At 41.4% G+C, this 16,167-nt stretch overlaps 1 protein-coding gene and 1 non-coding gene across 18 annotated transcripts in view; one reads left to right on the forward strand and one right to left on the reverse strand.

Moving 5' to 3' along the window:
* CLIP1 (CAP-Gly domain containing linker protein 1) overlaps nt 1-16,167 on the forward strand; it is an 84,963-nt gene that overhangs the window by 38,895 nt on the left and 29,901 nt on the right. For 10 of the 17 annotated variants that reach the window (XR_004989975.2, XM_045585558.1, XM_036449015.2 and 7 more), the window contains 7 exons: nt 2,251-2,355; nt 6,315-7,259; nt 9,253-9,369; nt 11,650-11,707; nt 12,990-13,073; nt 14,404-14,560; nt 15,950-16,115. Coding sequence is in view for 16 of the 17 variants with exons in the window: in XM_045585558.1 (XP_045441514.1) it covers nt 2,251-2,355; nt 6,315-7,259; nt 9,253-9,369; nt 11,650-11,707; nt 12,990-13,073; nt 14,404-14,560; nt 15,950-16,115 (1,632 nt within the window). In the remaining variant the exon portion in view is untranslated. The remainder of the gene's footprint in view (nt 1-2,250; nt 2,356-6,314; nt 7,260-9,252; nt 9,370-11,649; nt 11,708-12,989; nt 13,074-14,403; nt 14,561-15,949; nt 16,116-16,167) is intronic. The other 7 variants (XM_036449012.2, XM_036449013.2, XM_045585557.1 and 4 more) reach the window with 4 other exon arrangements.
* On the reverse strand, nt 15,214-15,346 carry LOC118725781. Its single transcript, XR_004990122.1, has one exon. It is a non-coding gene; the product is annotated as a small nucleolar RNA SNORA13 (small nucleolar RNA).

The following is a 16,167-nucleotide window of genomic DNA, read 5'->3' on the forward strand; positions in this document are numbered from 1 at the left end:
GAGAGGAGCACACTCAGTGGATAGGGGCTTTTTATCTTGAAGTGGTGACCTTTCAACCCCAGGACACTGTACTCAGTGTCCAGAGGAGAAAAAAGGTTTTGTTGCCTTTTGCTATTTGGATTTCAGTGCTTGAGGCTGCGACCACAGTTATATAGTCCTGGATCAGATTCTTTTCTTGTGGAAGCAGTAAGTAGAACAACTTCTGACTGAGGCACTCCGGAGGAAGGGGACTATCCAGACAATTATCCAGTGTTGTTATTTTTTTTTATTTTTTATTTTTTTTATTTTTTATTTTTAAAATATATTTTATTGATTTTTCACAGAGATGAAGAGAGAGGGATAGAAAGTTAGAAACATCGATAAGAGAGAGTCATCGATCAGCTGCCTCTTGCACACCCCCCACTGGGGATGTGCCCGCAACCAAGGTACATGCCCTTGCCCGGAATTGAACCCGGGACCTTTCAGTCCGCAGGCCAACGCTCTATCCACTGAGCCAACCCGGTCCCGGCCAGTGTTGTTATTTTTGTTGAGTGTAAGAGCTGAAGGAGGTGAAGATGACTTTGTTTTGTTTTTAATTTTTGTGTTCATGGTTTAAGCATTCCATGGTGATTTATACCTGGTTTGCAAGCGAAGGGAGCTCTTGAATTCATTAGCCTCCCCAGAGTTCTGCTGGAGGTAGTAAAGACTTGTACAGTGTAAAACATCCCTCCCTCTATTAAGCTCTGCACTACTTTTTGTTTCTTTATTTACAGTTGTCATTTTTTCATTTCCCGTAATAGTTCAAACTGATAGATCTGACTGGTTGGAACCACAAAATAGTTAAGTTACTACGGTAACTATAACCAGAAGCTTCTGGGAACAGCTCTTATCAGTGGGTTATGCTGGACCTAGCGGGTAGAGATGTGAGCGGGATAGAGAAGCATTAAGACTGACATTTGATGAAGATTCTGTTGTACTTAAAACTGCTAGAAAGAGGTCACCTCTGGCTTCTTCATCGGGTCCATATGAGTGAGGGAGGATGGAGAAGCTCAAAGATTTTGAAACTTGGTAGGATCTCACCAGCTCTTTCAAGGAGTTCAAACACACTTTTGTGTCGAGTCACCATTTCTTTTTTTCTTTTTTTTTCTTTTTTATATGTATATTTTATTGATTTTGTACAGAGAGGAAGGGAGAGAGATAGTTAGAAACATCAATGAGAGAGAGTCATCGATCAGCTGCCTCTTGCACACCCCCTACTGAGGATGTGCCTGCAACCAAGGTACATGCCCTTGACCGGAATCGAACCCGGGACCTTTCAGTCCCCAAGCCGACGCTCTATCCATTGAGCCAAACCGGTTTCGGCGAGTCACCATTTCTTACCTCTGAGATAAGAACTACATCTAGGGATCAAAATAAAGAGTCCAATTTTGGCCAAACTTTTCAACTTTTCTCCTGCTCTGAGCTTCAGGGATGGAAGCTATGGAGCATAACTGCTATTGGAATTTTCTTTTTGTAAATCTGATTTCCGCCCCCCCTGGTGACAGCATGGTGACAGCCCTGGTGACAGCCCTCAGAAAAGCCAGTGCTGGAGAGAAATTAGAACTTTAATGGCTCTTTCCTGTCAGATGTGAGAATGTTGGCCGAGAATCTCACCAGAGACCACTGGTGTGATCTCCTTAGCTTTCGTTTCTAGATTTCCTCTGTGAGGTGTCATGCTTGACCCTTGTTCATATCAAATTTGTGCCAAAGTGCAAGATTCTACTCTATGGGTTTACTGACCGTAAGGCCCACTACATTACCTTCTCCGTATTTAGTCGTAGTAGTCATCGTGAGGGTCAGTCTACTTTTTAAGGTCACCAAGTCAGTTACGTATTTGTTAATGCCAAATAGCCGTCGTGGGGAGGCGGGAAGAATGGTAGTTTAGAGGAATATTAACTGTTCTAATTTGTGCTGATAAACCTCACTTATCAATATAACTTGTATTTGGCTGCATGCATCTGACATTTTTCATCCTGCCTCATGTGTTTTCCATTTTTCCTTTCTCAGTAGCCTCGCCCAAGTCCCCCGCCCACCTCATCCTTCTGTTGGTAGTTTTCATCCTCACCCCCAGCCTCCTCATCTCACTTCCATCCTCTTCCCGCCTCCATCTCCCGTCTTGTTCATCCTCTGGCGGAGGTACTAGTGGCTCAGCCTGCATGCCGCTGTCGCCTCTTGTGCTGGCATGTCATGGTGGCACTGTTGTGTTCTCTTCCTCTTCCTTTTTACTAACAGACGCAGACCAAACTGGAGCATGCCCGCATTAAGGAGCTTGAACAGAGCCTGCTCTTTGAAAAGACCAAAGCTGACAAACTTCAGAGGGAGTTAGAAGACACTAGGGTAATGGTTTTCACTATTTAATGAAGCAGACCCGTGTATGTGAATGCTGGACACCTCGGGTGACACGCCTTGCACATGGCATAAGCCTTGACCCAGTGGTTCAATCTGAGTTTGGTCTTGATACTATTCATGAGCTTAGATGGATGGGTAGGCACAGGAGTCTTATGTCAAATCTTTGGTCAGAGGTAAAAAGACTCATTCCTTTGTTTCACTCAAGCCAAAACCAAGATCAGAAACTCGACAACTGTATACATTTGTATACATGGCTGCATTTGCGGTTCTATGTATGCCTACCTCGAAATTCATTTCTCCAGTTCGCCATAAGCAGTCAATTATCCTCTTATTGTCCTATTCCTACTCACTGGGTTTTCTAGATACTTTTTTGTTATTGTTATTATTATTATTATTTTTTTTACTTTAGCTCTCTTTTTCTACCTCCTTCCCTGGCCTCTTGGGGGAAGGGAACAGAAGCATTGATTCTTTTAAGTGAGATTAAGGGCTTTTACCCCACTTATCTTCTAGGTTTTTTCCCCTTGCTATTTCTCTTTGCATTTCCCTCCTTCCTGTCACCTCGGTGGTTAAAATGCTAGCTGCCAGGAAGAAAAGGTGTGTTGGGAAACAGAATGGCTTCTTACCACTCAGAGCCCCCTTAGAGCCATTGCGTTTGTCATATTTTTGCTTATATATTTATTAACACACCTATACGGTGCTTACTTCACGCCAGGCACTGTGCTGAGTACTTTACAAGTATTAACTCAGTTTCACCACAACCCCAGGTAATATTGTCTCCATTTTACAGATGAGACACTGAGGCACAGAGAGATTAAGTAATTTGCCTAAGGTCACACAGCTAGTAATAGTAAGGCCGAGCCAAGATTTGTATCTAAGCCATTTGGCCCCAGAGTCTGTGCCCTTAACCACAGAGTCTTGACTATTATGGAAATAGTTTTGTGATGTAACATTTAAGAAATAATATGAGTTATTTATATAGAAGAAAATGTGTGTCTGTGTGCACGGGTATCATGAATTTGTCAATAGCTAAATTGCCCAAATCTTTAATTTTAAAATTTCAAAAATTACTCTATCTCTGATCAAATCTGATTTTTTTTCTTTTGAATCATTAGTATTTTTAGAAATGTCTCTTGTTGACAAATCATTGACTGATCTAAAAAATCTACATAATTGAGTGATTTTCCTTCTCTAAGTCATGTTTTTACTATTTTAAGAAGAAAGAAAATGTTCTCAGTCAGCCTCAACACTAAAGCCACCTCCCGTGTATGAGGTGAGAGAAATACCCTGGCAGTTCTCCATTGCTCACAAGCCAAAGACTTGGCCTGGGAAGTCGAAGAGACTGATGATAAGGTTGAGCTCCTTGGTGGGGCTGGCTGTCAAAGGAAGGATAGTTTTTACTCCCGACTCCTCTCCCAAACTGCTTTGTCAGCAAACACCGGCACACACCTTTGATGCTTTGGCTGTGGATAAGAAGACTTTCATTCACCGCATGGATATTCACACATTTCTGATTCAAGCTGTCATTTCTCTTTTTATCTAAGTTAAAAAAATTTTTTTTTTTTTTTAAATTGACTTGAGTGAAAGAGACAGACGGAGAGAGAAAGGAAGAAGAATGAGAAACATCAATTTGTTGTTTCACTTATTAATGCATTCATTGGTTGATTCTTTTATGTGCCCTGACCCGGGGATCGAACCCGCAACTTGATGTATCGGGATGTTGCTCTAACCAACTGAGCTACTTGGTCAGGGCTTAAGCTGTCATTTTTCTGTAGCAAGTCATGTCTTCTGTTGACCCTCACTTTTGGTTTGTCAAGTGTGAAATCAACCAGTGCCCCGTATATATGTTTCATGTCACCTCGACTCCTTTTAGGAAGTGCTTGGAATTCCTAAAAGCCAATAAGCCCAGCTCATAACCAGCGTGCTTGGGGCTGTAGAAATCTTAGCAAGAGTAAGAAATGACACCTGACTTTTCTGGCCTCAATTTAACAGGCGAGGCAGACCCATAGGTAGTTTTGCCTGAGGGCAGACTTTGGAATATTAACAAGAAAAAAAATAGACGTGCTATGAAAATGCTATGTAAAGTACAACCACACTATTTATTATTGTCACTTATTTTCTTCACTTGGCATTTCCTCAGTTTGACTGTTTTGTTCTGCCTAAGGAAGAACTATTGCTCCGTTAGATTTATTTGTCATAGACCTTGTAGCAGTGGGGCCTGTCAATACTTTGTACCTTACTTTGTGAAAGCAAACTCTGGAACCACCCTACTGCACACCCCAGAAAAGATGTTATTGAATTAACATCTTGAATCTGAATGGGCCATGGCCCCGAAACACAACAAGTATAGATAGCTCTGAAGTATTTAATGACTCAATTATGCAGTTTTGGACACCCGAGTACTTTCTTTTCCTGTCTTTCCGTGGGCATCTTAGTCTTTATTGACATCACAGCCTGTATATGGGCAGAGGAGAGAGAGAATCAGCACAGTCATTCCTTTCTGTCCCGGTCCACGCAGTGAGGGGGAGGAGTTTGACCCAGGAAGCTTGGGACTCGCTGGTGTGTTTAATCATTCGCTCCCTCCTATCTCTCAGGTTAGCCAAATACCTTTTATTCGTGAGGCTACCACTTCCCACGCATTTTGTAGACTAATCTGACTGCCTAACGGGTGGCAGAGGGAAATAATTTCCTAAGAAAGAAAGGCCACAGGTGTTGGAAGTGTTTTTCTTAGTCCTGGGGTGTGTGTTTAAAAGAAGCAAGTACCTGGGTCCCTCCCAGAGCCGAAATAGAATCAAAATATGTGGGAGTGACTGAGCACCTGCACTGTAGACACGTGTCCAGGTGGCTGGCGTGCACACTGGAGTCTGAGAACCACTGGGTTAAGGGAACGAGGTATGCGCCTCAGAATGTGACAGAATTAAACAGTCCAGGAGGGGTTCTATCTAGGATTCTTTTATGTGATTGCAGGTAAGTTGTCATTCTTTATCATTTTCTTAAAAAAAGGTTAGTAAATTTATCATCCAGTTGAGGCTTTTATTCTACAGTTTCTGTGCTATTAGTTGAAACATTGGATAGGTAATTTTACACCTATGATACCGTGCTGTTCAATAGGAGTATATATGAACCACATATGTGTGTATGTGTATGTTGGTTTGTGTGTGTGTGTATACGCACACACACACACACACACACACACGTATAATTTAATTTTTTTGGTACTCACATTATCATACTTTTTAAAAAAGATAACAGGCGAAATTAATATATTTTATTTAAACGAATATATCCAAAATATCATTTTATCATGCAGTCAATATAAAATCATTAATAAGATACTTTATGTTCTTTTTTCTCCAAGTCTTCAAAATCTGATGCATATTTATGCTGACAGCCATGTCACCTCAGATGAGCCATTTCAAATGCTCTGTAGCCATAGGTGGCTCATGGCTGCTCTACTGGACAGCAATATCCTTTAAAATAATTTCCTTCAGATGAATAAGCATTGATACATCCTGAGTGAAACGGAGAGAAAAAACAGGCAAAATAAGGAGGATTCTGTCTACCAGCCTGCAGATATATTCGAGAACTTTGAAAGTTACTATTTCTGTTAACTTCTTATTAATTTCATGCTTGTCATCATGTACTTCCTTACTTTAAGCTTCTTTGGAGGAAAAGGAAGTATTTTTGGAGTTAAACTCAATATAAATTTTAGATTCCTTTAGCGTGTCAAGATGGTGGAAGTTTGACAAAGATTATAGTTTTGAATAGAGCTACCAGAACTGGGCTTAAACCACAATCATAGTTCGAGACGGACTATCATGTAGGCATTGGGGGGCGGTAGTTTGCTGCCTTGAGATGGGATAGGTTTACTTAAGATCTTCCAACTTAAAGAAAATCGTCAATGATTTGTTATTTAAATGATCTCTTTCTCTTTGGACTGCTGTTACTAGGTGGCAACAGTGTCAGAAAAGTCTCGTATAATGGAGCTAGAGAAAGACCTAGCGTTGAGAGTACAGGAAGTAGCTGAGCTGCGAAGAAGGCTCGAGTCCAATAAACCTGCCGGGGATGTTGACACGTCACTCTCCCTTTTGCAAGAGATAAGCTCTTTGCAGGAGAAGTTAGAAGCCGCCCGTACTGACCACCAAAAAGAAATCGCCTCCCTGAAGGAGCGTTTTGGAGCCCAGGAGGAAACCCACCAGAAGGAGGTGAAGGCTCTGCAGGCTGCCGCAGAGAAGCTCTCCAAGGAGAACGAGTCGCTGAAAAGCAAGCTTGACCATGCCAACAAGGAGAACTCGGACGTGATCGCCCTGTGGAAGTCCAAGCTGGAGACCGCCATTGCGTCCCACCAGCAGGCCATGGAGGAGCTGAAGGCTTCCTTCAGCAAGGGGGTGGGGACAGAGACGGCTGAGGTGGCCACATTGAAAACGCAGATAGAGAAAATGAGACTAGATTACCAGCATGAAATAGAAAGTTTGCAGAATCAACAAGACTCCGATCGGTCTGCTCACACTCAAGAGATAGAAGCCGTCAGGGCAAAGCTGATGGAGGTCATTAAGGAGAAAGAGAACAGCCTGGAAGCCATCCAGTTAAAACTGGACAAGGCCGAAGACCAGCATCTGGTAGAAATGGAAGATGCCCTGAGAAAGCTGCAGGAAGCCGAGATAAAGGTAAAGGAGCTAGAGGTGCTGAAGGCCCAATGCAGTGAGCAAACCAAGGTTATCGATAGTTTTACATCACAGCTCACGGCTGCCGAGGAAAAGCTTCTGGATCTGGACACCCTTCGGAAAGCCAGTTCCGAAGGTAAATTGGAGATCGAGAAACTTAGACAGCAGTTTGAGGCAGCTGAGCAACAGATTAAGCACTTAGAGGTTGAAAGGAATGCTGCAAGTGACAAGGTTTGCATTGATATCCTTCATCTTTTTCTTTTCCATTTGCTTTACTTACTTTTTTCATTGTTTGGTTTTGTTTGTTTTATGTGTTGAAGTTAACTCATCTTCCAAATTCTTGATTTAAGTAAGACAAATTGCTTGGTGCTCACCCATTTCCCGGTTTGAATGTAGACGGTTTTGATAGTCTTGAGTACGGTTTCATCTGAGGAAATCGGGGGAAATAATGGCTCTGTTTTGTGAACTTGTTCTGGTTTCCAGGGTGATCCTTTACCTCCATGCTTTTCTGTGACCTACCGTTCAAGTTTAGTTTCAGTCTAGAATCTCTTTTCAAAATAGAGACCTCCCTAATTTGATGGCACTAAAGTAAATGAATGAATAAATTCGATAGAAACTCACATGACCATCTCCTGTCCTAGCGCCATAGTTGCCTTGTCATATATGAAAACAAAATGTGAGCTCCGAGCAGGTACTTGGCTGTCATACATGGACATGCCGTGATGAGTAACGCTCACGGCAGAATTCAGGTTGAGAGCCTGGAGCCCTTCGCGATGCCTCTTAGTCTCATTGGAGAGTTTCTGTGCCACAAGCAGAGCACTGTCTATTCCTCCTTTGGGGGGAGAGACTGGATGAGGGTGCTTTTGGGCAAAGCACAGGAAGTTAGGTGAAACATCTGCCAGCTTCCTTTCCTACAGCCAGCCTTGTTCAACAATGTCGTCTCCATTTCATGGCTTGTTCCAGGAGCTAATGCTCTTCCCAGTCCTCCTGCCACTCAGTGAGGCGCTGGCATTGATGCTGAATGTCTTGAGCTTTTCGCAGGAGAAGCAGCTCTATCGGCAAAGAAGGAAGGGCTGTGAGGGTTAAGTGGAGAGTGGAGGACAAAAGGCAAAAATTGCTAAGTAACCTTCGTTGAATACTATTGTATTTATAGGAAATTTTTCTCAAATCTCACTCAACCCCAAAATTCCAGTCAAAATACAAAAGTCAGTTAGTGGGGAATATTCAGCTAATGGTTGGTGCACTTAAAAAATAAATAAATCAGGATTTAATGAAAGCCCATTTCTGATGAGTGGTCTAGTGCATTTAAAATATATTTATATATATTTTATTGATTTTTTACAGAGAGGAAGGGAGAGGGACAGAGAGTTAGAAACATCGATTAGAGAGAAACATCAATCAGCTACCTCCTGCACACCCCCAACTGGGGATGTGCCCGCAACCAAGGTACATGCCCTTGACCAGAATCGAACCTGGGACCCTTCAGTCCGCAGGCTGACGCTGTATCCACTTAGCCAAACTGGTTTTGGCTAGTTCATTTTTATAACTTCATTTTAAAAAATATATCTATTTTATTGATTTTTTTACAGAGGGGAGGAGAGAGGGATAGAGAGCTAGAAACGTCGATGAGAGAGAAACATTGACCAGCTGCCTCTTGCACACCCCCGTTCGAGGATGTGCCCGCAACCAATGTACATGACCTTGACTGGAATTGAACCTGGGACCTTTCAGTCCGCAGACTGACGCTCTACCACTGAGCCAAACCGGTTTCGGCTATAACTTCATTTTTTATGTTAGATGTTGGAATACTTAGGCATATAAAAAATATAGAAAATGATAACCCAGACCACATGTACCCATCTTTTCTATCTTAAGGCTTTTAAGAAATGAAATTGCTCAACTAAGAAAATAAGCATCTGTACTTTCTGTTTTAAATTATGTTGATATTCCAAATATAGGCATAAAAAACCCCACTCTATTTTGATTACCTTAAAATAGACATTAGATAATTATATCTAGGACTAATTGTGAAAAACCATTTGTTTCTTAGAGTAAAAAAACAAACAAAACAAAAGGGTTTCTTACCCCCACCCTTATCCCTTTCAGTTGTGTTTGGCTGTGTTTGTTTCTCATAAATTTTTTGTGTTTGTTTTATTTACTTTGTGTTTCTCATTATTATTTCATTTTTGTTCATTTGCTTCTGCACCACATGACTGTATGGTAGGCTAGTAGCATTTCCAGAGAGCTGCAGGGGAAAGAGCTCATCCTCAGCAAACTTGAGGAGCAAGTGAGTGAAGTCAGTCACGTGAAAGAGGCTTTGGAGAAAGAGCTTCAGATGTTGGTAAGTACCTGCGGGGAGCCTGAGTCTCTGGCCAGTCAAATTGTTCCTGTTTACAAACAAAACTCTCCACAAAGAGAGAGCATTGTACCTAGTTCTTTCTCTTTCAAAGTATTGACTTAAGTTGAGTGTATTCATAATTGGCTGCTAAATACCTTGAGGGGAATCTGATCACACCCAAGCTAGCAATAAAGGTAGGTATTGCAGTTGGTCGTCCGCCCTTATCCGGGGGAGATACATTCCAAGACCCCTGTGGATGCCTGAAATTGAGAGGGTACCGAACCTTGTATGTACTATGCTTTCTCCTATGCCGTTCAGATCTTTGATAAAGTTTAATTTATCAGTTAGGCACAGTAAGGGATTAACAACAATAACTACTAATAAAACAGAACAGTGATAACAATATACTGTAATAAACGTCATGTGGTCACTCGTTTCAGGGGGCCCCTTGCTGATGTCCTCGTACAGGCTCAGTGCTTTCTGGCTCAAAACGTTGCCATTAATTGAGACATGTTTTCTGCTTGTCCACCCACAAATTAAAAAATATATATTTTTTTATTGATTTCAGAGAGGAAGGGAGAGGGAGAGAGAGAGAGGAACATCAGTGATGAGAATCATTGATCAGCTGCCTCTTGCACGCCCCCTACTGGGAATCAAGCCCACAACCCGGGCATCTGCCCTGACCAAGAATTGAACTGTGACTTCCTGGTTCATAAGTTTACATTCCAGCACTGAGTCAAGTCAGCTGGGTCACCCACAAATTTAATGCCTTTTCCATCAAGCACTTACCACGCACCGTGGCCCTAACTTATGGAGTTTGAGGTGCAACAGCAAGACTAACAGGAATTTCTTTTCCTTCACAACTTCACAGATTCTCACCTCAGCATACATGTTTTTCTTATTTCCTTAATAAGTTGAGGACTTTCCCCTTTTCACTTGCAGGGGTGGAGAATGTCCATATATGGCCTGAGAAACCATTTGGTCTGGCCCTGCCAAGACATCAGGGATGAGTTAATTAAAGGTTTGACCAAATACCACAGGCTAGTTTTTAAGGTGATAATTTTGTATGGCACATGAATAATGTTATAAATAACCCTATGGGCCTGGGCAGAAATAAGGTTCCCCACCATGAAAAGGAAATACTTGATGCTGATCTTTGCTTGTCTGAGTTGCCAGGACCACTGCTCGAAAGGCTGCTATCCAGTAAAATATGGTGACTTGCAACAAACATTGCAATATCTCGACATTTGATTCAATAACCAAGATGGCTACTCAGGGACTAAGGGGCAGCTGGAGTATCCAGCATGGAGATGCCAGACAAAGGAATGAGGCACATCTGGGCAGGATAGGGTGGGATAGCACAAGATTTCATCACGCTACTCAGAACAGTACAGGATTTAAAAAGTTTGAACTATTTATCAAATAGTTTATTTCTGGATTCCACATTTAATATGTTCAGACCTTGGTTGGCGGTGGAACTGAAACCATGGAAAGTGAAATCTTGAATAAGGGAACCTTCTGTTCCTTCAAAAATAATCTGTCCTTTGCTCTGGTGATGTGTTGCTCTGGCATGCTATTGAGTGCCTAGTTTTATTAGACATAGGGATGTTCCTAGCTATGCACCCAGCACGTTTGGTTTCATGTATGATGGGGCCATGCACTGTGCCTTCTCCATTTCCCTGGTGACAGCCAGCCAAACTGGACCCTCTGTTAGCAAGGCAGGTCCTAATTCCACAGATTGATACAACTCTCTCTCACAACTCAGCTTATTCACACCAGGAAATTCCTTTTTCTTTCCTATAACCTCCTTGGTCGATAATCCCAAGTGTATGGTATTTTTTTTCTTAGCTGTTCTTCCTACTTTGCCTCTTGCATAAAAAACATGAGCTTAACCAAGGTTGATCACCATAAGCAGTGCCAGTGATACCCACACATTGGTGGGAAAGGAAAGTCATAGACTTATGGAAGGACTAGGTAAGGGAACCATGTACCACAATGCACACACATGCATATACTTAAATATGTGTGCACACTCACATATATCCAGATGCATGTGTATGCCCAAGCATGCACACATGTACATGAAAACCTCATTCACTTGTACTTATATTACATGCACAGTACGCATACTGTAGTAATTGATTCCTCCATGTTTTAAGTGTAAGTTTTAATGAAACAAAACTAGCCACAAAAATTAGGTAGCGTAGTTATAACTGAAACATTTAGTCTTCATAACTTGAAATCTCTATTCTGAATACCCTTTTTTTTTTATTTTTTATTTAGAAAGAAAAGTTTGCTGGTGCTTCAGAGGAGGCAGTCTCTGTCCAGAGGAGTATGCAAGGTATGTGTTTCTTTTTTCTTTATTAAATATATATCTATTGGATATATATATCTATATCTATATATGTCTATATCTATATCTATATCTATATATATACACACACACATATATATATGTATATTTATATGTATATATATTATTGAGTTTTTACAGAGAGGAAGAGAGAGGGATAGAAAGTTAGAAACATTGATAAGAGAGAATCATCCATCAGCTGCCTCCTGCACACTCCTTACTGGGAATGTGCCCGCAACCAAGGTACATGCCCTTGACCGGAATTGAACCTGGGACCTTTCAGTCTGCAGGCAGATGCTCTATCCACTGAGCCAAACTGGTTTTGGCTATTAAATATATTTTTGTTGCTTTTGGAGAGGAAGGAAGAGGGAGAGAAAGATAGAGACATCAATAATGAAAGAGAATCATTGATTGGTTGCCTCCTGTACACCCCACACTGGGAATCGAGCCCACAACCTGGAATTGAATCATGACCTGATTCATTGGTCAATACTCAACCACTGAGCCATGCTGGCTGGGCTACACAGTCTGTGTTTCTAGTGTCTGAGGAGATTGGGTTAGAGAGTAGTTGCATTAGAGAATGTCCTGTTCTTAACAGTGGAGCTGGTCCCTACAGTGCACAAAGTCCATTGCTGCCCACAGTCCGACTGCACCATCCTCCAGGCCCCTGCAGTGCCCAGTAATACTGTTTCCATTGGCTCCCTAAAGCCTCAAATGCCCAGTAATTTTCTTATTTTATTTTTATTGATTTTAGAGAGAGGAAGGAAAGAAGAGAGGGAGGGAGGGAGGGAGGGAGAGAGAGAGAGAGAGAGAGAAAGAGAAAGACCTATGGGTTGCCTCCCGCACCCCCCCCCCCCCCCCCCCACCGGGGTTCATAAAACCCACAGCCTGAGCTTGTGCGCTGACCAAGAATTAAACCCTCCGCCTTTGGTGTACGGGATGATGTTCCAACCAACTGAGCCACACCAGCCAGGGCATTATTTTCTTCTTTTGACTTAAAGTTTGTTTCATATTAAAATGTAAGTGTATTTATAGAAAGTATTTTGCCTAAGCTTTAGTCCCTGATAGCTCTGTTGAGTTTTAAGTGGAAGGATGCCTCGTGCCTGCCTAATCTACAGCTTATATTCTTGAGGCTCATTATACAGTGTTTGATTTGCAATGGGACTTTTTAGTATTCCTGTGACTTCAAATCTCACACATAAGATTTGCCAAGCTCTCGATGGCTTGTTAAATATGAAACATATTAAACTTTTCATTTTATCCTAAATAGAAACTGTAAATAAGTTACATCAAAAAGAGGAGCAGTTTAATGCGCTATCTTCTGAATTGGAGAAGTTGAGAGAAAATCTAACAGGTAAGAAGATGTCTCTGTTACTAAACATTAAGTATAGTATGCTTCCTAGGATTTGAGATAATTGCAGTATGTTAGAATAACATATCTATTGAGGTTTAATGTCTTCACTCATTTTGGCGATATAATGGGACAAAATACTTTGAGGTCCATAACCTTCAGCAAACCCTCTCGGCCCTGTTTTCAAACAAGCCAGTGTCCAACCACATCGCTCCGCTCCCACTGCCGCCCTTGACCCAGGCCAGCCACCTTGCATCTGAGCTACTCCAAGAGTTGGCGCCTGCTTCTGCCCTTGTTCCTTCTGTCTGTCCTCAGCACAGCAGCCAGAGCGACCCTTCAGCATCAAGTCAGGCCCCAGCTCCTGCCACTCCTCTGCTCAGGATCACCCATCGGCTCCCATCGCACTCAGCACCAAAGGCTGTGGTCCTTACCACCACAGGCTCTGCTTTCTCTCTGCTTCACCTTGTACTAGTTTTCTCTTTGTCCTTTCCATTCCAGCCACAGTGGCCTCCGTGGTGACACCTGCATGTCAAGCATGTTCTTGCCTCAGGGCCTTTGCACTCACCCTCCCCTCTGCCTGCAGCCCCTTGCTTCACTTCCTTCCTTGACTGAACTGTCACCGTCTCAGAGAGGCCCTATCAGAGATTTAACCCCCCCACCCCAAATTCTTTCTTACTCCTTTCTCTGTTTGCATTTTTTTTAAGTTTATTTATTTATTTTTTTACATATTTTAATGATTTTTTTTGCCCCCCTCCCTCCCTCCCACATATCCCCTCCCTCCCCAGAGTTTTATGTCCATTGGTTGTACTTATATGCATGTATACAAGTCCTTCGGTTGATCTATTATCTCCCCCAGATCCTCCTCCCCTCCCCGCTGTAATTTGACAATCTGCTTGTTGCTTTACTGTCTCTATATCTATCTTTTGGTTCATCAGTTTATAATGATCTTTATTATCCACAAATGAGTGGGGTCATGTGGTGTTTCTCTTTCATTGATTGGCTTATTTCACTCAGCATGATGTTCTCCAATTCCATCCAGGTTGCTGCAAATGATGAGAATTCCTTCTTTTTTATGGCAGCATAGTATTCCATTGTGTAGATGTACCATAGTTTTTGGATCCTGTTTGCATTTTCTTCTTCTTAGCACTTAGCACTATTATTTCCTTTCTTTATTGATCTTGTTTATTGCTTGTCTTCTTTGCTAGAATATAATTTTCACAGGGATTGCTATAATATATGCAAATATCCTTAGAGCCAGACTTGGTGTACAGGATACAGGCAGTCAATTTTTGCCCATTATAACAGCAGTGCTATTTTTTTTCTGTCTATTCAGGCATGGAAGCAAAATTTAGAGAGAGAGATGAAAGAGAAGGGCAGTTGATAAAGGCAAAAGAAAAACTGGAAAACGACATTGCAGAAATAATGAAAATGTCAGGAGATAATTCTTCCCAGTTGACAAAAATGAATGACGAGTTACGTCAGAAAGAAAGGTACGTGTGAATGCTAATAAGAGTGCCTGCTTAGGTTAGGCTCTGAGGCAGGGCCTCAGTGGGAGGTAGCCCAGATCTTTGGGGTTGTTACGTTTTCTTCCATCTCTTTGTTCTCTTATCACCTCAGTGCATACTTGAGTCTACTGCTTAACCTCTAAGGAATACAATATTGTAGACCTTCCGTTGACTTGTTAGGAAAAGGTAGTAGTTTATCAACATCAGTAACATTTTTAAAAAAATATACATTTTTATATATATTTTATTGATTTTTTACAGAGAGGAAGGGAGAGGGATAGAGAGCTAGGAACATCAATGACAGAGAGGCATCCACCAGCTGCCTCCATACCCCCTACCAGGATGTGCCCGCAACCAAGGTACATGCCCTTGAACAGAATCAAACCTGGGACCTTTCAGTCCACAGACCAACACTTTATCCACTGAGCCTAACCAGTTTGGCGGCAGTAACATCTTTTTCTTTTTTCTTTTCATATTTAAAAAAATTTTTTTTATAAACAAAAATTAGTAAAAAAAAAAAAAAAAAAAAAAAAAAAAAGAATATAAATACCCTCCCACCCAAAAAAAACACAAAAACTGGTTATGAGAAACTCTACACTTTATGCTGGCAAAACAACGTGCAAACAAATTAAAGTATAAACTGTTACTTACACAGCTCTTCCACCAAAGACATCAAGTTCAAGGGCAGGAAAAGGGCTGCAAAGTGAGTAGTTTGCGCCTTTTTTGACACCACATTCACTACTTTCTAAAAAGTAACATCTTTTATAGTCAGTTAAAAAATATGTTTTAGATATGTTTTTATTGATTTGAGAGACAGAGAGCTAGGAAGAGGGAGAGAGAGATAGACACATCAATGATGAGAGAGAATCATTAATTGGCAGCCTCCTACACCTACCCCTCCTCCCCCCGGGCGTGTGCCCTGACCAGGAATTGAACTATGACCTCCTGTTCAAGGTCGATGCTCAACCACTGAGTCACACCAGCTGGTTATTTATTGTCATTTTTATGTTTTAAGTTCTCAAGCATCACTAGAATGAGTTTCTAAAAATCTAGTCTGCTAAAATTTTGACTCTTTGTAAATGCTCAATATGTTTACTTTTCACTCATTTTTCCCTGTAGGTATATGGACATAAAATAATCCTAACAATTATAGTAGATGCTACTCTAAATAATGTATTTATAGCTATGAGAGTTGTTAAAATTAGCCTTCAGGACAAATCAAGTTTTTTGGTTGTTGCTTATTTCAGATGTTATTAATTACTCAAAATTATATTTGTTGATACAATTATGATTAATAGTATCTTTCTAGTGGAACTCCAAAACTGAAAGCATTCTTTTGAAAAATCTGACATGATGATGTATTGAAACTTCTAGAAATGTGGAAGAATTACAGCTAAAACTTACAAAGGCCAATGAAAATGTGAGCTGTCTGCAGAAAAGTATTGGGGATGTGACTCTCAAAGCTGAACAGAGCCAGAAAGAAGCAACTAAAAAGCATGAGGAAGAAAAGAAAGACTTGCTGAAAAAACTGCTGGACCTGGTAAGGAGGGAGCACATGGGACTGTTTGCTGGCGAGGAAGGTGAGGGCAGCT

Source organism: Pipistrellus kuhlii, unplaced genomic scaffold, assembly GCF_014108245.1.
Source record: "Pipistrellus kuhlii isolate mPipKuh1 unplaced genomic scaffold, mPipKuh1.p scaffold_m20_p_20, whole genome shotgun sequence".
In the NCBI taxonomy this organism is placed as follows: Eukaryota; Metazoa; Chordata; class Mammalia; order Chiroptera; family Vespertilionidae; genus Pipistrellus; species Pipistrellus kuhlii.